At 26.5% G+C, this 21,870-nt stretch overlaps 3 protein-coding genes across 3 annotated transcripts in view; all 3 read right to left on the reverse strand.

Annotated features, from left to right (window-relative positions):
• Window positions 1-5,799: 5,799 nt before the first annotated feature.
• On the reverse strand, window positions 5,800-7,624 carry LOC101492383 (uncharacterized). Its single transcript, XM_004510193.4, has 2 exons — window positions 6,950-7,624; window positions 5,800-6,540 (listed from the first exon to the last, which is right to left on the reverse strand). The coding sequence occupies exons 1-2, from the start codon at window positions 7,482-7,484 to the stop codon at window positions 6,008-6,010; spliced, it is 1,068 nt and encodes a 355-aa protein (XP_004510250.1). The 5' UTR covers window positions 7,485-7,624; the 3' UTR covers window positions 5,800-6,007.
• A 1,185-nt stretch (window positions 7,625-8,809) lies between these two features.
• LOC101505393 (uncharacterized) lies at window positions 8,810-12,607 on the reverse strand. Its single transcript, XM_004510229.4, has 6 exons — window positions 12,291-12,607; window positions 10,761-10,960; window positions 10,502-10,642; window positions 10,329-10,409; window positions 9,858-9,985; window positions 8,810-9,012 (listed from the first exon to the last, which is right to left on the reverse strand). Exons 1-6 carry the CDS (start codon window positions 12,514-12,516, stop codon window positions 8,973-8,975), a joined length of 816 nt encoding a protein of 271 aa, XP_004510286.1. The 5' UTR covers window positions 12,517-12,607; the 3' UTR covers window positions 8,810-8,972.
• Window positions 12,608-16,802: 4,195 nt separating this feature from the next.
• Window positions 16,803-21,870, reverse strand: part of LOC101492040 (ER lumen protein-retaining receptor-like) — a 13,632-nt gene continuing 8,564 nt past the window's right edge. The window contains exons 3-6 of the mRNA XM_004510192.4: window positions 18,758-18,898; window positions 18,584-18,664; window positions 17,665-17,792; window positions 16,803-17,005 (exon numbers count right to left, since the gene is read on the reverse strand). Of these exons, the coding sequence (XP_004510249.1) occupies window positions 16,966-17,005; window positions 17,665-17,792; window positions 18,584-18,664; window positions 18,758-18,898 (390 nt within the window). The 3' untranslated portion in view covers window positions 16,803-16,965. The remainder of the gene's footprint in view (window positions 17,006-17,664; window positions 17,793-18,583; window positions 18,665-18,757; window positions 18,899-21,870) is intronic.

The following is a 21,870-nucleotide window of genomic DNA, read 5'->3' on the forward strand; positions in this document are numbered from 1 at the left end:
TCTTCCGATGGGCTAGAACCAGACACATTTGATGACCCTGATTCATCTTTCACAATGGTGTTCTGGGAATTCTGCGAAACGCAAACGGAAGAGTTTAGTGAAAGATCCTAGTTATCTAGGATATGAATATACAATAACTCTCTAATTTTATCAACTAGGTAAATATCTGTACGGATTCATGAACACGTGTATCATAAATGCTAATTCATTTATGAGTTGATACTTGATGGAAATCAATCTTAATGTTCGACTTGATTTTAGTATTAAACAATAACATCTTATAGATACAAGAAACAAAGCATCAAAGGAGCAAAATTCAATAATTTAAAAGTAGTACTTGCGTTCCTACGCTGTCGAGGACGCTTGCGATATCCATAACCATAGATTGTTCCCTCCTATGATTAGCATTCTGACTTGAATTTTCATTACGAGCAAGATTCTCACAGTATAGAGGAAGTGGAGTGACAATTGAATTGTTTCCTGGAAAAGGTAAGATCAAATTAACAAATAGTATCAATTAAACGTTTGACACAACTCATGAAGCAGATTCAAAACTTCCAAAGGAGAAAAAGTATATGTTATCCGACATTTACCTGAGCAAAGTCCCAAAAGTCGACGCCTTCTCAAGCTTACCATTGTTACTTCAAGTCAATTATCAGAGCAAAGTGGTTTACTTATGATACCAACTTCCCTTCAATACAAAAGGTAGAGTACCTAAAACAAATAGAAGATTTTCGGCTAAGTGAAACGAATAAAGTCAAACTATAAAGGAAAAAAAACATTTCCAAAATCAGCAAAACATTGTTAAAAACATAAATGGAAGTAATTCATAATTCAACTATATCAGGTATTTACAATCAGTCAACAAAAGCAAGAAATAACAAATATACTAACAACGAATAATGGCTAATAGAATCTTAGCAAAATCAAGTAATGCAATAAGAATAATGTTTATTCCATGAATGTAGACATGAATTTAACAAAGAGAAATACATTCAAATAGATAGGTTTAGCTAAAGTTTGCAATCAAAGTGATTATGGCTTCATGCTTTAGTGTAAATATGTGTTTATATAGAGTATAAAGTATTAACAGAAAAGTTAGATAAACCTTGATCAAATCACCATACAATTTCAACTATTCTATCCAAAAAAAAAAATTATCAACAATCATTCAAATCAGAATTCCAATTTGATCACATCAGAAAGTAACACCAACCCATCTCAACACACCAACAATAAACACTTCCCTAACAACAACAACAAAAATCATTTTTTTTTTACAAAATTAAGTTGGTACCATAATTTACATATGATTATTCTTAGTCCCTACAGACTCATACCATTAAAAAAATCAAAATTTGAGAGAAAAAGAAAACAATTAACCCTTAAAAGCACTTTCTTGATATGAAGTACAAAATATCTCTACGTTAGCAAGACTCAAGACCATAAACCCCACCACCCTTTTTCCTTGGAAAACAAACCCAATTGAGCAAAAAAAATCACAAAAGCCACAAAGTCAACAATTCAAAAGAAACCCAAAATTCAAAACAAGAAAAAGACCAAGTTTTTAAAGGCGTCAACGCAAAATGCCTCATGAACCAACAAAAAAAGAAAAACAAAGCCATTGACAATAGAAAGACAATTCTTTTACCTGAATAGAAAACCCCAGATAAGCCATTGTTGTTGTATAAGAAAACAGTGTACGGAAGAAGCTTATGTGTGTCTGCAAATATAAACATGTGAGGTTGGAAACAACGTATTTTTGTTGTTGTTGTTTATTAGTGATGCATCATCTTCCACCTACCCTTTGTGATATTTCTCGTGTTTATGTGTTTCTTAAATGAAAGAGTGGTGAATGGTGGTGTGAAGAGAGAGATAGAGAGAGTGTGTGTGTGTGAGAGAGAGAGAGAGAGAACGTTGTTGTTGTTGTTGCTGCTGGTTGTGCCGCTTTGAATTGTAAATTTGTGATGGTAGTTTGGTTTGGTTGAAAAGTTCAATGTCAATGATGCCCTCACTCTTTAAAGGGTTAGGTGATTCATCGATATGGAAACTTTACGGTATTACCCTTTTCGAAATGTTTTCATTTTTTCTTTTTAGTTTATAATACTTTAACAATAAAATTCATACATACTACATAAAATAAAATAAAAATACTATTTAGGGTTTAAATCTATGTTCTAAAGTATTAAATATTTTTACAACTATAATTTATAGATATATTATTATTTTCTATATAGAAAAACATTACTTGTTAGGAAGTAGTATATTTTATTTTATATTTGTTTTTCAATGAGATTTTTTTATAAGAGATAATTATGTTTGAATACATTGAAATGATGAATATTACAAATATTTTTCTTAATTTCAAAATTTGAACTTTGATTTCTTATATGGTGAGACTTAACTCATGTGATTATCTCTTGCCCTTTAATAGTGGTTATTATATTTGATATAAAAAAGATTATAAATTTTAATTTAATTTTAATTATAGTCTCTTATTTTATTAATTCATGAAATTAATTCATTTCTTTTAATTCGAGTTTTCTGTTTCTATGATTCTATATTATTTAAATTTTGGTATTAATATTTATGTTTTAGATTTTCAATTTAAATTTTGTAAATGTTGAGTTGTTACTGATTTTCCTATAACTATGGTGTAGATTAAATTTAAATATGAAAAAACAGATTAATTTATTAAACATAAATTTATCTAGAAAAATGTCCAAAAGTGGAGTTTTTATGGTTATGGTACAAATTTAAACAGTAAAATAATTGTTGGTACAAAATTATATTTCATGCGTGAAATAATTTTAAAATCACAAAATGCATGAAAATTATGTGCATGAAGTTGTGTTATTTCGTATCAGATTTGAATCTCTCTTTTTTTTTTATATATTTTTTATAATATCATAAAAGAGATAGAGGAACAAACAATTTTTTATATGTATAAAATTTATAAAAAAAATTAAAAATTATTTGTATTGTGTATATCTCCATCTCTTTCTAAACATGAAGAAGAAAATAAATAAATAGATAAAAAGGGTTCAAATCATTTGTATCATGATATTATAATTTTTTTTGATAAATATGTGAAATTATTTTAGTTGGTCTATATAAAATTCATACACACTACATAAAATAAAATAAAAATACTATTTAGGGTTTAAATCTATGTTCTAATGTATTAAATATTTTTACAACTACAATTTATAGATATATTATTATTTTCTATATAGAAAAACATTACTTGTTAGTAAGTAGTATATTTTATTTTATATTTGTTTTTCAATGAGATTTTTTATAAGAGTTAATTATGTTTGAATACATTGGAATGTTAAATAATCTGAATTTTCTTTTTTTTTTTTTATTTTAAAATTTGAACTTTGATTTCTTATATGGTGAAAGTTTAATTCATGTGATTATCTCTTACCCGTTAACAGTGGTTATTATATTTGATATAAAATAAATTATAAAAATTGAGTTTAATTCTAGTTTTAGTCTCTTGTTTTTATTAATTTATAAAATTAATCTCTTTATTTTAAAAGTCAATAATTCAGATTTATTTTTTTAATTTTTTAAATAAAAAAAATGATGTGACATGTTTTAAATAATGTGATATATCATATTGTTATATAGAAGGATTAATATCAATGAGTTAGAATAAAACACTGTAAACACTTAATTTTCAACTTCTGAATTTTTTCATATTTGTAATTTTATCAATTACATATAAATAATTAATTTTATATTACAGAATTATATGTCACGTCATTTAAAAATATATCAAATTGTTAGTTTTTAATTCAAGTATCTGATTGAAAGATTAAAATTATCGACTTTTAAAATAAAGAGACCAATTTTGTGAATTAATAAAAATAGCGAAACCAAAATTGCAATTTAATTTAAAATTTACTAGCAGAAAGACGGACACTCTATATTTGTATATCAGTTTTTTGTTGCATAATATAATATTTTATTTTGATTCGGATTTTCTATGTCTATGATTCTATATTACTTAAATTTTAGTATTAATATTTATGTTTTATATTTTAAATTTATATTTTGTAAATATTGAGTTGTTACTGATTTTCCTATAACTATGTTGTAGATTAAATTTAAATATGAAAAAACAGATTAATTTATTAAACATAAATTTATCTAGAAAAATGTCCAAAAGTGGAGTTTTTATGGTTATGGTATAAATTTAAATAGTCAAATCATTGTTGGTACAAAATTATATTTCATGCGTAAAATAATTTTAAATTTTAGTATTTCTAAAAATTTTATTATCAAATTTTAGTTTTAACTTTAAATATTTTTAGTACACTATCATCGAAAATATAAAATCACAAAATGCATGAAAATTATCTGCATGAAGTTGTGTTATTTCTTATCAGATTTGAATCTCTCTTTTTATTTTTATATTTTTTATAATATCATAAAAGAGGTAGAGATAGAAACAATTTTTTATATTTATAAAATTTACAAAAAAAAATTAAAAATTATTTGTATTGTTTATATCTCCATCTCTTTCTAAACATGAAGAAGAAAATAAATAAATAGATAAAAAGGGTTCAAATTATTTGTATCGTGATATTATAATTTTTTTTTATAAATATGTGAAATTATTTTAGTTGGTCTTATATAAAACTATACCAAAAAATTAATTCTTTTTGCAAAATACCAAAAAAATATCATTTTAATTGGATGACCAGATATTTCTGGGATTTTCTAGCCCAAGACAATTTGAACTGAATTTTGTGTGGTCTTTTTTTTTTAAAAAAAAGAAAGGATTTTGTCGTTGAGTGATACGTTATGTTGAATTAAATTTTGTTTTGTAATATCCCTTTCCGTCTCATGGAATCTCCTCTCCTACGAGGCAGGGATACTTTAAAATTGAGGATGTATTTCATATATCACTACTTTTATTGAATATATATGTTATAGAAATATCTGAATTATTATTTTTTTAAATATTTTACAGATACATACAAATATATTTTTGAGATATTTTCAAAATGATGTTAAACTTCTTAAATCTAGAAAAATGTTTTTGAAATTGATATGCTCAAGTTATAAATTATAGTTTTGTGTAGTTTTAAAATTGGTGGCGAATAAAATATAAAATATGAAAGAGAAAACAGACACATAGAAAGAAAAAATAAAGAGTCAAAGTGTGAAAACTTAAACCATGACAATTTCAATATTTGCTTTAAGAAGTTAAAAAATTAATGGTAATTGGTAAGGATATATGTGATACCATATCTCCTTATTATATGTATATGTGTATATAATGTAATTCTTGCAGATTTATGATACTTTGTTAACTAATAAAAAACATAGTAATATTTTATTTGGAGCAACTCAAATAAGAGATTATTAAAAGAAACATGTGGTGTTGAAGTGCCTATATATAATTACGAGAATGACTTCCAATACATAAAACTATGTTTTTAAAAATGAAGGCTAAAAGATAAACAAAAAAAATATAACAATGATTTGGAGGAGTCAAATCCTAATTTTTATTTACTAATATTCCTTCCCAATAGTGCATATTAGTAGTAGCTGCAATGACATTTAGAGGTCAAGTTTGAACCCAAAATACTACTTTATTTCTCCGAAGTTAAAGTGTGAATCTAACTAGGAATTATAAGATAATTTGATGGTTATGAATAGTTTAAAGAAACAACTAACTAATTAATTGTGAATCTAACCAACACACTACTTGAAAGAAAAAAAACTGTGCATAGTTTCAAGTATATCAATTGTTAAATGAAGACCACAGATAGAATTTTTCAATTTAGAAAAACACAAAACAGGAGCCAAATAGCATTACTCTAAAAATCAAAAGTTAGAACATCAATTGTTAAAACGGTTAGAATAGTTGATAGAAACAAAAAGCTCCAGCAACAAAAATACTAGCTCTGCCTAAACATCACATTACTAACACTTAATTGAATTTTTCCTGGTAGGAACAACTGATAAAAAAAAAGACAGCAAATTAAGATCACCCAAAAGCATTAGAAATGACTGTGATGTGTCTTAAAGGATGTGTAATGTCTGTGCCTCCAGCATGCTGCACAAACTCGGCAGGTGAAAATGTGCTTCCATGACAGACACAAACAATGGTCACTTGATCAGATTTTGAATATCTGTATAAAAATCCATTCACTGTTTTCCCATTTGGTCCATTCCCTTTTGTTGATACATAAGGCATTTGAGGCCTAGCTTTTGTATCCTTGAATAGTGCTACTCCTTTGGTTGAATTTTCAGTAGGCAATAATGGCTTGTTAATTGGCATTGGAAGTTTCATTGGATTTGGTTGAAATTGAATGATATGTGGCTGAGTTTGAGCTTCATTCACATTGTTGTGTTTTGTATTGTCATGTGAATTGTTGCATTGTTTGGCTCTTGTAGGATGAGATGAAGCAATTTCCTCTGCTTGGTTTCTTTTTATGTTCATTTCATTTGATTTTTTCAACTCAGTTTGTTCTGTAAATGAATTGGCTGAATGGCTGTGGCTGTCACTGCACCCTCCATCTGAGAAACACAAAATAAAAACCATTGTTTCAAATTTACATGATTTAATACATTAGTAATTAAAAAAATAAATCAAAATGATATTTTGATTAAAAAAATACACACATCAATTTGATATTTCAATATATTCCTGAAACCAAGACTATGACATCTATTCTTTGATAAACCTTTTTCCACGAAATCGCAACATCGATTTGATGATATGAACTAAATAAAGTTATTTAAATTGCATGCAATCATCATTCTTAATAATATAATAAAATAGTCAAAGATTATGAACTCACTCAAACAAATTTAATATACGCAATAATCTCTTTCAGAAAAAAAAAAAAAAAAGCAAAAAATCATACCAATAGCCAAAATAAAAATATTAAAAACAACAATAGCAAAAAAATAAAATAAAATTCACCTTCACGAGAAGAGCTTTGGTAATCAGAAACAGCAGAAGAACTACACCTTGAAGACCCGTTAGATTTCGCTTTTCCATTTCCACCGTTAAAATTAACACCGTCAACTCCACCCACATTCTTCTCACTCGCAAACCAACACGGTAACGACAATCCATTATTTAACGGCATATACTGCACCGATCCATACTGTTGCGGTTGCAAAACAAAAAACGGAGCTGTCAAAGAAACCGCACCGTCAAGTAACTCCGTCTTCTCCTTTTTAAATACCTGCTCACATTCCGGTTCGGGTTCGGATTCTCCGACCCGGTTTCCATTTCCCTTTTTCTGCTCTCTTTTCCTCTTCAACTCCATTCTCTTCAAAGCCTGAACCTCACGATTCACCTGTGGAAACACTTTCTGCACTTCATTGTTGGGATCCGAACCCGAAACTAAACAATCGGGTCCTAATTCGGGTTTGGGTTTTTCCAGGGGTTTTCTGAAAACTCCTCCAATGGATAACCCTAAATCTAGCTCAATCTCTTCAACTTCCACCATTGTTGTTAAACTAAAAGCTTCATATGCAAAAAAATTAAGATGAATAAGAAAAAGTTCTCTGCTGAAAAAAAAAAATGCGTTGTGATTTTCAATTTTTTAAAGTGGGGGTAGAAAAAGAAGAAAGAAACGACACGTGGCGAAATGCGAGAAGTTAGGAAAAGCGGTTAGTGACACGTAAGGGTTAAGTTGCACCGCTAAATAATCGAGAAACGGAGAATCTGTTCTGTTCTAGGAAGGTTCTGATAATGCCACGTGGAAATTGGGTTTTGGGAGAGTGAAATGGGACACGTGGTGGAACATAAGGGGATGGAGTGGGAGGGTAATAAGGGACACGTGGAATGTGAAACACACGCGCGCGCGCGAATCTCTAGTTTTATTTTTACTTGCTTGAATCTCGAGGGACGATGCCGCTTGGTCAGGGATGGGGTGACACGTGGTTAGAGGTTTTGAGTGGGGCCCGTGGATTTAGGAGACATGAAAACGTGGAACGTTGGTAGTTTTTTTACGAGGTTGTGATAGTGACGCGACGGTGTGTTTGCGTATATGATTGGTTTCTATTTGCGGTGGGTTGAGTTGGAGAAAGCGACACGTCGTCCACGTGTTTGGGGACATTTTTACTCGTGTTCATTAATGTCATTTAAATTTAAATTCATACTTTTTCCATTTTCTTTTAAATTGCTTGCTCCATTTTGTTGAACAAAATAGGACATGCATATTCACTATAATTAAACTGGATTATTTTGCATTACCTTTTGTTATGTACTTATAAAATTTAAATTACGCGAAGATATCGTGATTTTTTATTGAATAATGATATAAAATTTAATATTTTTGTATTAATAATGTATGATTATTATGTTTATTTTGTAAATTGTCAAATATATTATTATTAAAATTATAAAATGTTATTTAAAATAATTGATTTTTATTATAATTATTTTTAAAATCATATAAATCAATAAGTATGATGTGTTAGTAACATATAATCTTTTATATTAACCATGTATTAAGTGAGTTAAGTGATTAGTGGGTTTCCCATTGATATGTTGTTAATATGAAAATAAATTAGGTATAAAAAGAAAATGGATTAAGTGGGTGTACGATAATTTGAGTTATACAAATATAAAAGTTGCTTTTGGAATTTTCGTTTGTGTTGGCAATGCTTTGCTGCAAATGTGCTGGTGTTGGATCATATACTTGGGGAGATGGTAAAGTAGATTCAATTATGTTCATCAAAATGGTTGACTATTTACTCAAAAAAAATTGTTGATTATAAGAGCAAGCTATATAAGTATAACTAGTACCAAATAAAACTATTGAATTACTTTTTCAAAATCGGTCTGTGCTTTGCATATATAAAATAAATATGGATTACATGTAGAAAATGGAAATAGTTTATGTATACCACCTCTTAGTATATAACAAGCCTTAAACTAAATTACATTTGCAAACTCTTGTTGGGTACATTGTATAGCCAAATCAAGATTATTAAACAGGCATCTTCTTCAAAAGTTGTCCTTGCATGAAGCTGAAAAAACAGGAAAAGAAAATGAGTTATAATATTGCATTAGTAATTTTTTTCAAGACGAATGAAATATTTTATAACTTTCCTTCAAGATATTTGATATTTGTTTCTTGAGATTACAATGTTAAACTCTTATAATTTATCAAAATAAAATAATGATAATTGAAAAAATTGATAATTGTAAATTTATTAACAATTTATATTATTTATTTAAGTTCATCTTCTAAGAGACTGAATTAATTTATCTTTCCATCATAGTATTTTATGCTAATAACAATAAAATAAAGTAATTAAGAGGTATTTTGATAAAATAATGATTAATAAAATTAAAATTTGAACGAAAATTTACAAAAAGGACAACAACAAACTTTTAAAAGAGTATTATATTTTAAAAAATGAGATAATATTCTTAATCATGATCGATCCAACACTTAATGAAATCTAAAGGATACTCATAAGTAAGACTTTGATAAAAAAAATTAAAAGAAATTCAAAAGCAATATTTTAATAAAAATAATTAGAAGTCTTTTTAATACTAACAACAATATTTTATTATAATTTTATTTAAATTATATTTTTCTTGCTTTTTGAGATTCAAAAGTCCTTTAATTAAATACGTCAATGATCATATCTTTTTATAATTATAAGTCTTTTTTACTTGTCTTACTACTTAAATATTTTTTAACTTTTTGAATTTTGAATAGCATAGAAAGTTTGAGAGCATGTTGTTAACATTTTTTGGATCATAACATTTTCTTGCCAAAGAAAATTTTGAAGCTATATATACATTTTTGAATAGAAAGAGAAACAAAAGATGTTTAGAAGAGAAAATAAAATAGTGTTCGTACCTCTTGATGTAATAGTAGACAAAATCTGCCAAGATTAAAGATTGAACTAGCTCTAATACTTGAAGAACCACCATCCAAAAATAGCCATAACCGAAAAAAAATAGATATTGCCCTCCAGTTTCATAGATCTACAAAAGATAAGAAAACATTAATTCAATGTTTTCCCATCCTAATATGTTTTACATTCCCCATGGTTCAAAGTTGTAACTTAGAATTTAATGATTTCATGGAGTAATTTTAAAATATAAAAATTAAGAATGCAATGAAAGTAAACAAAATGCTTATCGTTACTAATGCAATGAATGAAATTAATTCTTGTGAAAAGACAAATCTAATTTTGTGAAATTAATAATTCTTACAAAAAAAAAAATGTTTTTTTATATATTTAAAATTCCAATGACTATTTTCTTATAGCAATTTAATTTCCATGTTTATGAGATTCGAGAAGAAAAAAATTATAATCATTCTCACATGAATAATCCAATAAGCTAGTGCAAAGAATCTTGAGACACCAAGAGCAAACACATAATATCCTGTGAAGGTTTCAACCATCTGAAAACATATATGTTAGAGTTACAACATAATCTATATGGAATAAAAATAAAAATAAAACTATAGTAAAACAAAGTCTAAGAATTTTTAACCTTAGCTTTTTGCATAAAACGAATTTGAGGAATAATTGAAACGGTTTCAAGATACAAAGTGAATGCAAAAATGACTCGGACAATCCAGTAATGTGGTGTAATTGGGTTGATTAGTACTGCCAAAATTGCTGAAGGTACCACCTATACATAATAAATAGAGTATGTTATTTTTTTACTTTATTCCACTCATGAATATGCATGACCTTATAAATGAAAATCATTAACATGCCACAATAAGCCAAAATCAAATCCAAATTACCAAAAAGGATAACCACATGTTGTCAAACTCCTTGATATAGGAAGACTTGAGCCTAAATCTTATCAACCAAACAACCAACGATGTTAACAAGAAATATAATAGATCCAACACAGTGCGGTAGTCAGCTTCCATGAAGACACTACAACCTAATCTTGTTGCTAGGAATACAACATTCAGCTCTTGACTTTTGAGGGATAAACCTAACAATATTAAATTATTCTTTAGCTTGTGACATAAATAAAATGAAAACCTTAAAAAACAATCAATTCATACACATGTACTATTTTAAATAAATCATAACCATGTGACAATAAGAAACCTTAGTACATTCTATAAAACATAATAATATAAAATAACTAGTAATATATCCAAAATACCAATTAAACTATAAGTCCTCTAATAATATAAAGTACTTGCTAACTTTAACTAATAATTAATTAATTATTAGTTAAAATTAGGTGTAATCGATTGAGAATTAGAATATCCAATGTACTCTTATTAATACAACTTTACTTATAAAAATATATATATACCGATTTCTCTTCTTAAATAATTCACAAATTAAAAGGCATATAATTAATCCATACAATCGAAAAAGAATTTTGTACAAAAAGATAGAAAAATAAAAAAAAGCCAACAAGCATTTTCCCTATTTTTTCTCTTCTAACAAAAAAAAAAAAGCATTTTCCCTATATTTAAATTAAAAGCATGTATATCGCTTTTTAAACAAATTATTTTTATTAAAAACAAAAAAAAGTAAATAAAACTGGTGAGATAGAGCTAACTCAAAAAGAGAAAAAAAAAATGTCAATAAAATTTTCTTAAATCATGTACATTTTTTCTCTTTTAGGCGAAAATTATTCCTAACTATAAACTTCATTTAGAAAAAAATTATTCCTACATATGTCTATTAGATGCAATTTTTTTTAAATATACTCTTTATTAATATTAGTAATTTATCTTAAAAGATAAAAAATAGAAATTGAAAATACTTGTATAAAATAATATTTTAAAATATCTAAATATTAAATTCAATATTGACTTTTCTTTTTTAATATATGTAAAAAAAAATTGTTATAAAAAGAAACAAGATAATAAAATTCATTTTTCATAAAAAGGAAGGACAAGAGAATAAATGCAAATAATTGACAATATCAATTTAATGAAGACAATGTCCAACCACGAGATTGAGTACAAATGGTTAATCAACCCTTTCTAAACTCTAAGAGACAAATTAACATCAATTCAATACTTGGTGATAAAAAAATTCATGGCAAAATTTTAAAAAATTTATTTAGCTCCTGATCAAACACAACACAAATTATTTCAGGGACCAATTTCTTCAAGGAGAGAATAAAAAAGAAAATAAAAATAAAATTTGTAATTAGATTTAATGATCATGCAATATCAGATTAAATATTTGTATACTAATAGCTAACATCAATAATTCATTATATAATTATTGATGGATGAGATTATGATGATTAGATGATAAATGAAAAGATCAATGATTAATATTAAGAAACGTACCAGAGCATGTCTTATGAACGAAAAGTTTGTACACAAGGACAATAAGGCCAGCAATGTGGACTGATCCAGAAGCTATGTAGAAAAATTCAGGTTCTGTGATAGTATACTTTAGAGTTACCACACCACAAAAAGCAAGCACTAACCCCAAAAAGATCTTCACTTTCATTGATCTGTTATTCAACCATTCAGTCAAAACATTCACTGGTGAATCCCTCTTTGATCCCATTTTTGTGACCAAAAATAAAAATTCTAAAACAAAATATGGGTATTTTGGCTTTGGTTTGTATTTTGTGGGCACACAAAATTTTAGAGTGGTTTTAGATGAAGAGAGTAGTAGTAGAGGTTAAAGAATAATATATATTTGGTAGCTATATATTTTTATTTTATTTTGTGTGTTTGCTTTTATTTTATTTCTTTAAAACCACATTGACTCTAAAACCGTTATGGTAAACTCTAAAAGGCAAATATAGACTATCTTCATGTGGACACTATTTAGAAAAATAAAATTCTTTCTGTAAAGGACTATCATACGTGAAAAATATATCATCCTAAAATTACTTTATATTTTAATGTTATTTTAATTATACACTATAACCAATATTGTGTTTATCCCTCTTAAAATTATTTTTTTTCCATCTTATATTTATGATAAAATGATTATACATCGATGGATAATAAATATAAATTTTTAAATATAGTTATTTTTCTTTCGTTTATCAATTTTTTAATTTGTGATAAACAGTCAAATGAGACTGTTATTGTAAAATGACAGTAATACCATTTTCCATATTTTATATTAATATTTTAAATTTCTATAAAAAATAAAATGGAAATTTTCAAAGAATGTTATAAAAAAGGTGTAACATGAAATATAAAGTCAAAAAAAAAAGAAAAAAAAAATGTGTAGTCAATTGAAATAAGTATATATAAAAGCTAAAAGTGGAATATAATAAAAGAAAATAACAAACATATGGAGAGGTAGACCTAACCAAAAAACATATGTAGCAGAAGCGAAAGAAAAAAAAAGCAAAAGCTACATTAGATATTGTTATATATATATAAATAAAGAAAACAAATTATAAACAACTAAAACATTAAAAATTAAAGTATATATATGAAAATATTATTTGAAATAATATAAATCTAAAATTTAATAAAAGAGTAATTATTTATATGCTACTATTTTAATAGAATGTAAACTTGCACACCAATATTACACCACACTTGTTTTTTTTTAATATTTTTTAAAATCAAATTAAAAATATTATTTAAAAAAAAGGTTTTAGTCAAAATTTTCTAATTATTTTGATTTATTTAAGTAAGTAAAATGTTTTATATTTAATAAATAATAAATTTAAAATATTAATATTATATAATTGAAATAATCATTAAACAGTTGACCAAATATAAAATTAGTTGATTTCTAAAAAAATAACTAATATATATCATTAAATAAATTCAAAAGCTTTTAAAGTATGATTTATTACTTTTTAACATAAAAAATTATGTATAAAAAATATTATTTCTTTTATTTGAATTTGCTCCCAGTTCTTTACATTTTTTCTTTTGGCAGAGCTCGCGATTCTTTACATTGTTTATGTATACACAAGAGAGTTTTTTTTTTTTTTTTTTTTTTTTTTGTTGTGACAAATACACAATATAGTTTATATTTCTAAATTTTTAAAATAGTTTAAAGTAATTTAAATGGGTATTTTTATTAGGCTCCTTCTCAAGTAAAACTATATTATAATTAAAAAATAATAACTATTATCACGTGTAAAATGAGCAATAAGAATAAGATTTTGTGTTTAAACTCGAGAAAGAGTAAAATGAAAACTTTTAAAAATAATCCCAAAAGTTTACTGACATTGATTCTTAAACAGAAGTTTCACAAGATTCTTACGAAAATTTGATAACATCGTAGTCTTTCTCAAAAATCATTATATCTTTTTTCTATTAATTTATCTTTTAATTTTTACAATAATTAAATAAAAATTATAACAACCCAATGTAAAAATATTCAAAATTCAATTTTTTTTTTAAATTCGACACTATCCTAAACTTTAAAAAAAAAACTAAAACGCTGTATTTTTACGCGTTTGCATACAGTAGAAAGACTATGTGAAGTAAAACACTTTAAATTTATTAGTTGGTTGCATTTTAGAGATGCGGTCTTCTCTTTATATTTTTTATATCAAATATTAAAAAATTAAATTAATATATAAATAATGATAAAAAAATTAGTTATAAATAATAATAATATAAAAACTAACTAAAAATTAGTTAAGAAAATAAAATAAAATTTATAATAATGCATAAAGTTATCAATAAAATTTGAATAATATTTTAGATTATGATTGAATAAATAAAATTATCATTTGAAATTTATTTATCTCAGTATCAATAACTAAAACGAACATTGATGATGGAATATCCACTTCATCTGAATATGCAAAATCTCCTTTTGTCTGTAACCAAATCTACATACTCCAAATCTGCTTTTGATTATGTAATATGTGTGAAATCTGATTTTGTCTAGATAAAATATTTTTTCAATTATACTCTTATAATTTAAGATTCTTAAAATTTTAATCATTTAATGAATTTTATGGTCTAAACAATATAGATGTGTCATTGATACGTGGCAAAATATATGATGACGTAGAATAGTAATTTTGTTACCATCTAATTACTTAATCTGTAAATTAATAACACTTTTTTTAAGGAAAATGAAAAGCACTTTTAAAAAATAAAAAACATGAAAAAAAGGAAAAATCTTCACCGAAATAGGAACACAAAAGCTACCTCCAATTCCATTTCTAGGGATTTAGTTCTTCTTAATAAAGTTCTACCCTTGAACATCATAATAGTCTGGAATACATTCTATATACTTTTAACAAAAACAATAAAAATTCCTCTATTGAAGTTATTATGGGTTTTCCAACTAAAAAAATTAGAAAAACATAAGAGATGGGAAACAATTATCAAGCTTCTTCTTCGTTGTATTAAATTGGGGTTCGATAAATGAAGATTATGAGACAAAATATATAAATAAATAAAATGGAAACATTAAGAAAAAGGAAGGAAAAAATTTAGAAGAAAGGAAAATAAATAAAGAGAAGTTTAAAAAATATAGTAATTTACACACTTTTTAATACACTTATTTTCGTTTCTAACTATATATATATCATTCTACCATTCTTCCTCTCATTTTTTACTTTTAATTTTTCTCTAATTTTTTTCTTTACCTTTTCTCTCTATAAATATTTTCCCTGACTTTTATTTTTTGGTTTGTATAATATAATTTGTTTATTTTGAAATATTTTATTTTGTAATTAATATTATATTTTCGTTTTTATATATATTATTTTGTTTAAAATCATATTTTTTTTAAATTATATTAATATTAATTATATATATACATATTATATTTTTTAAATATTAATTTCAAATTTTATAAATTATTTTAATAAATTTACCTATTTATTGGACTAAAACCGCCGCAAATTGTACTATTTGTAGTCGCATAAATGACCACAAATTATGTTTTTTTCAATAAACTTTCTCCCTTTGTGGCGGTCTTTTTCGTGAGAACTTTCTTGCTGCTTTTTGCGTCTCAAATATGTGACTACTTAATTCCTCTTGTGATTTTCTCCCTTTGTAACTGTCTTTTCCGATTTGTGAATACTTAAAGTAAGATTTTCAATGAAACGTTAAGCATCATTTTTGTTTCTTCTGGTTGTGTTCTAGTGCTCTAATTTTTTATTTATTTTTTAGTCAATAATTTTTTTTAGGTGATGCAAAAAACAAATAGTAATTTTAGAGTAACAATATAATTAAGATATCAATTTTACAATATAATGACTTTGCAATCTGATCCATACTTAAAAAGAAGTCAGCACAAGATTTGTCGATGTTGCTACTTTAGCGTTTTAAAAAGGACAAATTTGATTAAAAATTAAAATAAATAAAATCTTAAATGACAACAATGATACTTAGAAATATTTAAAAACAATAAAACTAATTTATTCTAAATTACCTTAACCAAAAGTTCTATTAACCTTTTTTTTTTTACTTTAACTATCATACAGTGATTGTATAAACATATCATCACATCACAATAATTAAAAATTGTGATTTTTGATACAATTATCATAAAAATCATATGTTTATAATGATTAAACGGTTGAAATCGATTGTTAATATATATATTTTTACATAATATATATATATATATATAAATTAATTTTTTTTAAGTCAACCTTCAACAACACTCATTTTCTTCTTTTCTATGACTATATATCATCTTTTATCAACTCATTTTCGATCAAAATGCTATCAACAATTTTCCACTTCCACTCTTTAATGAAAGTAGATTATGCATTAAAATTCACTCAATTGGAAACTCCAATTAATCTCTTGGCCAACAATTTCACAAGCACCATAAACCCAATTAAAGATATATATATTTGTAATCCTCAAAAAATTTCAAGGAGTATCATAATACTGACGAATTACCTTTCCAAAGTTTGCGTGTTAAAAATATAGAATAAATATGGATTAAATGTAGAAACCGAAAAGAGTTTATATATCACCTTTTAGTATAACGAGCCAATGAAACTAAGTTACAGTTTCAAATTCTTGTTGAGTACATTGTATAGCCAACCAAATCAAATTAAACAGGCATCTTCTTCAAAAGTTGTCCTTGCATGAAGCTGAAAAATAATTTAAAAAAAAATGAAATTTAACAATAATACAAGAAAAATGTTGAACGGTAAAAAAGTGAAACTAACGAGAAAAATACTAAGATTTGACGTCAATTTTTTTCCATCGTCTCTCACATATTTTCAACTAAATATAGAGATTACTCACTGACCGACCTCTAATAAGTATTTTTTAATTTTTTTAAATATTTGTTTCGTACTAAATTACTAAATTGTATCTAAATTGGTCATATCTACATAAATTTCATAAATTTTCAAAGAAGCTTGAAATTGTGTTATTATTTAATTTTTTTAATGGCGATAGTGTACCGTTAATATTATTAAATAAATAAAATATAAACAAAAAAAATGTAATTGAAAATTGACGTATTTAATCTTTATTTTTAATTAAAGATATCAACTTTTCAACTATAATTTTTATTTATATTTTATTATAAAGAAAATATTATTTTTTCATTATAACATTCTTTCTTTTTTTCATTTCCTCCGCCTTCACAGCCACTCCCCCTTTACCATTTCTTCCACTTCGAATACTTTATATTTTAAAATAGTAATTTTTTTGCAAGAGAGAAAATTTTGAAGCCACATATAAATTTAGAATATATATACAAGAAGAAAAAAATGTTCCAAAAAGAAAATAAAATGATTACCTCTTGATGTAATAGTAACAAAAATCTGCCAAGATGAAAGATCGAACTATCTCTGAGAAAAGAGATGCTAACATCCAAAAGTAGCCATGGCCGAAGAGAAATAGATATTGTCCTCGAGAATTATAAGTCTACAAAAGGTGAGAAAATATTATGCAATATTATTGTGTTTTCATCCTAAAATATCTTTCACATTCCAATGGTTGGTTATACACAATTTTATTTCAAAGTTAATTATATTATGGAACATAATCACAATATAAGCTATCCTTACAAGACTCAATTGTATCATATTTGTAACTTGGTATTTTGATGATTACATAACGTAATTTTAAAATATGATTATTTTTTATTAAGAATGCAATTGTAGAAAATGAATGCATATAATTACCAACGGAATTCTAAGGGTATTGTTGAATGAATGCTTAGTGCATTGATGACAAAACTAGTTTTGTGAAATAATTCTTACAAGACTATATGCATTTTTTTGAGTTCATGTAAATGTGTTTTTTTTTTTTGCAAAATTAATTTTTATTGAAATTAGTCGTTACAAATCTTAATATCGTTAATAATTGAATGACTAAAATTAAATATTATATATATTACAAAAATCTATTATAGCAAAAACTAATTATTTTTAGATTAAAAACAAAAAAGCAAGGATCAAAATCAAACAATAAAATATTTGCAAGGATCCAAATTAAACAAAAAAACTTATACGACTAAAAAAAATACATAATTACAAATACGAACCATATGTTTAAGTATTCTTACAATAAAATAATTTTCTTGTTATTTTATATTTAAAATCCCAATTACTATCTTTTATAGCAATTTATGTTATGGTAATTTTCTAGGCATTATATCATTATATAAGATTCAAGAAAATAGGAAAGAAAAAAAAAAGATTTATGAGTCTCACATGGATAATCCAATATGCTAGTGAGAAGAATCTTGAGAGACCAAGAGCAAATACATAATATCCTGTGAATGTTTCAATCATCTGAAAACATATGTTAGAATTATAGCATAATCTTATAATACAAAAAAAAAAAAAAAAAAAAATATAGTAGAAGAAAGTGTAAAGATTTTGAACCTTTGCATTTTGCATATAACGAAGTTGGGGAAGTATTGAAACAGTTTCCAAATACGAAGTGAATGCCCAAATGACTCGAGCTATCCAAATATGACTTGTAGCTGGGTGGATTAATACTGCCATAATTGCAGAAGGCACCACCTAGTATGCAATCAAATATATATCGTTATTTTTTTTAATATGTTTTTTTATGCATGACTTTAAAAATGAAAAACATTAAGATTATGCAAGAAAAATGTTGATGGGATAAGGATTTTGTATCCTTAATTATTATTTATTGTAGGCACAATCATGAGGTAAACTATGAGCAAACAAATACCAATTCATACAATATTAGAAAACAACAAAAGATTGTCCCAAAAGTGAAGACAACATAGAAAGGCATGCTAAATTTTGATAAAAAAAAAAAAAAAAATCTATAACTTTAAGGGATATTATTGGCTACTAAGCATGGCAATGGGGTAAGACGAGGACGGATTTCGCCTCCTCCACCCTTGCACCCGGCTAATTGGAGAAAATACATCTGCAACGAGATTTGGGTTTTTCTGCTCGCATCTGCACTCACTCATATATATAAAATTATAAATTTAAAAATCATTTCTATTATAATTAATATAATAAAATAATTATTATTAAACAATAATAAAAAAATTTTAAAAAATTTATAGAGATAAGATTATAATTTTTAATATTTTAAAAAAATATTAAGTATATTCAATATATATGTGTATATAAAATTTAAAAATTGCAATAATATTACTTAGAGGACGAATTCAGATGTAGGGTGGATATCACCATCCTAAAACCTGTCCCTCCGCTCCGGAATTTTAATTTCGAGAAAAATCCGCACTTAATTAAAGCGGGTTTTCTCCGTCCAAATCAAGCGGATTCAGGTGGATAATCGCATGTGCGGATTTTGTTGTCATCTCTATTGGCTACTGGACCATACAACAATTTAAGGATCTAAATTCGTAATTTACCTCTACTAAAAGGTAGGAGTGTACATGGACGCGGGTCGACTCGTCAACTCAATCACGCAACCCAACCCAACCCAATCTTTACATGTGCCTGATCACTTTCGGGTTCGACCCGACTCAACCAGTTGAAACTCGCTTATATTTGGTTCGGGTAATGGGTTCAACAATTTGAGTCTGTTAACCCGTAGACCCGACATAGTAATTAGGTATAACATTTATAAAAAGTTTTTGGTTTGGCCGCCTAATAGGGTTCGGGGAACTAGTTATAATTCTTCTGTTCCATATATGCATCCGCCTTCTTCTTCTGTTCCATATCTTCGTCCACCTTCTTTTTCTATTATGACTTCTTGAAGCCGCATTGCTGCCCCGTTGTTTTTCTTTTGTTCTACCAGTCGCACTGTCGTTCTTCTTTTGTTCCACATGTGCTCATAACTGATATTTATTTAAATATTATATTTTAGGCTAAATACCACCTATAGTCCCTTAACTTAATTTCAGTTAACGATTTAGTCATTTATCTTTTTTTTTTCTTCCCGTTTTGGTCCTTTATGTTTTTAAATAATTTCAGGGTTACCCTTTAAGTGAGGTTCTGTTAAAAAAATGTTATAAAATCTCTCTTCCATTTTCTCTTCATTTAGGTTTTCTCTCCCATTTCTCTTTATGTTGTTTGATTTCTGTTGTCATTTCCCTTCTCCAAATTCCGAAATTAATGAACCCTAACTTTCCCATCTGTCTTCACTCTCCTAAATTCACGATTCCCAGCCTGCACAAGCTCGGTTCCAGCATGCAAAAGTTTAGTCCCAACCTGAGCTCAATCTCAGCATGCACAAGCTCAGCCAATAACTTTTAGGCCAAAGTTCAAAACATGGAGGAAATAATATTAGGAATAGTCATATGGAGGAATTGTCACTTTTTGATATTAAGAACTCTTTGATATATCATTTTGTTTATGTATTTGCCATTTTGTTTATTAGGAACAAGTCAGCATTATGTTTATTATGTATTTGTCATTCTGTTTTGGTAATTGTATGTCATTTGTTGTCTTTTGTACCGCCTGAAGCAAGAATGAATTTTGAGTTATGAGTTATGGCTTATGAATGGATGAATTTTGAGTTATGAGTTATGAATTCAACATTCTTCATCCTTATTTAAGTTAGGGTTTATGAATTTGAGAATTTGGATAAGGGAGATGACAACAGAAACCAAACAACGTAAAGAGAAATGAGAGAGAAAACCTAAATGAAGAGAAAACGGAGGAGGGGATTTTTTAACTTTTCTTAATAGTATTAGATAATATTATTATATATTAGTAGTAAGGGTATTTTAGATATTTTCTATTTTCCTATATATATACTCATTGTAACCCTATTAACTTTAGTTTTGGTTCATTATATGTTATAAAACCATAGAGTGGTTGTTTCTCTTCTTCCTCTTTTCATTGTTAACATGGTATCAAAGAGTTTTGGTTGATTTTGGGATTTACTGTAGAGAAGAGAAATACTATTTTGATAGGAAAGACAACTACCAAAAGAGATTTGAGATCACTTGAAACGTTTGTATGTTCAGTCTAACTTTGCAGAATGTTATCAGTTGGAAAGTGATATTAGAGCCCTTAAGCAGAACAATATGACCATTCAGGAATTCTATTCGGTAATGACTAATCTGTGGGATCAATTGGCTCTTATGGAATCACCTAAGTTGAAAGTTGTCAAAGCATACATTGATCAAAGAGAGGAGCAACGTCTGGTTTGGTTTCTAATGGCTCTTCGTGGTGATTTTGAGGGCCTTCGTGGGGGTATTTTGCATCGTTCCCCCTTCCTAATGTTGAATCAGTAGTTAGTAAATTGTTGGCAGAAGAAATCAGACTTAAGACTCATTCTGGTGTGTTAGATAAGGAAATTCTCGCAACTCCTCCATCTGTTTTTGTTGCTCCTGTTCAAAAATAAAACATCTCAAGGGAGAGTTGGGCTTGGTATGATGAATGTGCATTCTGCAAAGAAAAAGGTCATTGGAAAGCACGTTGTCCGAAATTGGGGAGAGCACATAAGAAGAATTTTAGGGGGCCATCGTCCAATGTTGTTGCTTTTACTCCTCCTACCATTGGCTCTAGTTCTGGTTCTGTATACTCATCTGAGA

The sequence above is a fragment of the Cicer arietinum genome, chromosome 7 (genome assembly GCF_000331145.2).
Source record: "Cicer arietinum cultivar CDC Frontier isolate Library 1 chromosome 7, Cicar.CDCFrontier_v2.0, whole genome shotgun sequence".
NCBI lineage: Eukaryota > Viridiplantae > Streptophyta > Magnoliopsida > Fabales > Fabaceae > Cicer > Cicer arietinum.

What these genes read in the sequence shown, in the direction of transcription:
- LOC101505393 (XM_004510229.4), bottom strand. Translation starts at nt 12,516, where the DNA reads ATGGGATCAAAGAGGGATTCACCAGTGAATGTTTTGACTGAATGGTTG. An exon ending in ACATGTGGTTATCCTTTTTG is followed by an intron (nt 10,643 to 10,760) that starts GTAATTTGGATT and finishes TATTATGTATAG; the next exon opens with GTGGTACCTTCAGCAATTTT. An exon ending in TAGCTTATTGGATTATTCAT is followed by an intron (nt 9,986 to 10,328) that starts GTGAGAATGATT and finishes TATCTTTTGTAG; the next exon opens with ATCTATGAAACTGGAGGGCA.
- LOC101492383 (XM_004510193.4), bottom strand. Translation starts at nt 7,484, where the DNA reads ATGGTGGAAGTTGAAGAGATTGAGCTAGATTTAGGGTTATCCATTGGA. An exon ending in CCAAAGCTCTTCTCGTGAAG is followed by an intron (nt 6,541 to 6,949) that starts GTGAATTTTATT and finishes TGTGTTTCTCAG; the next exon opens with ATGGAGGGTGCAGTGACAGC.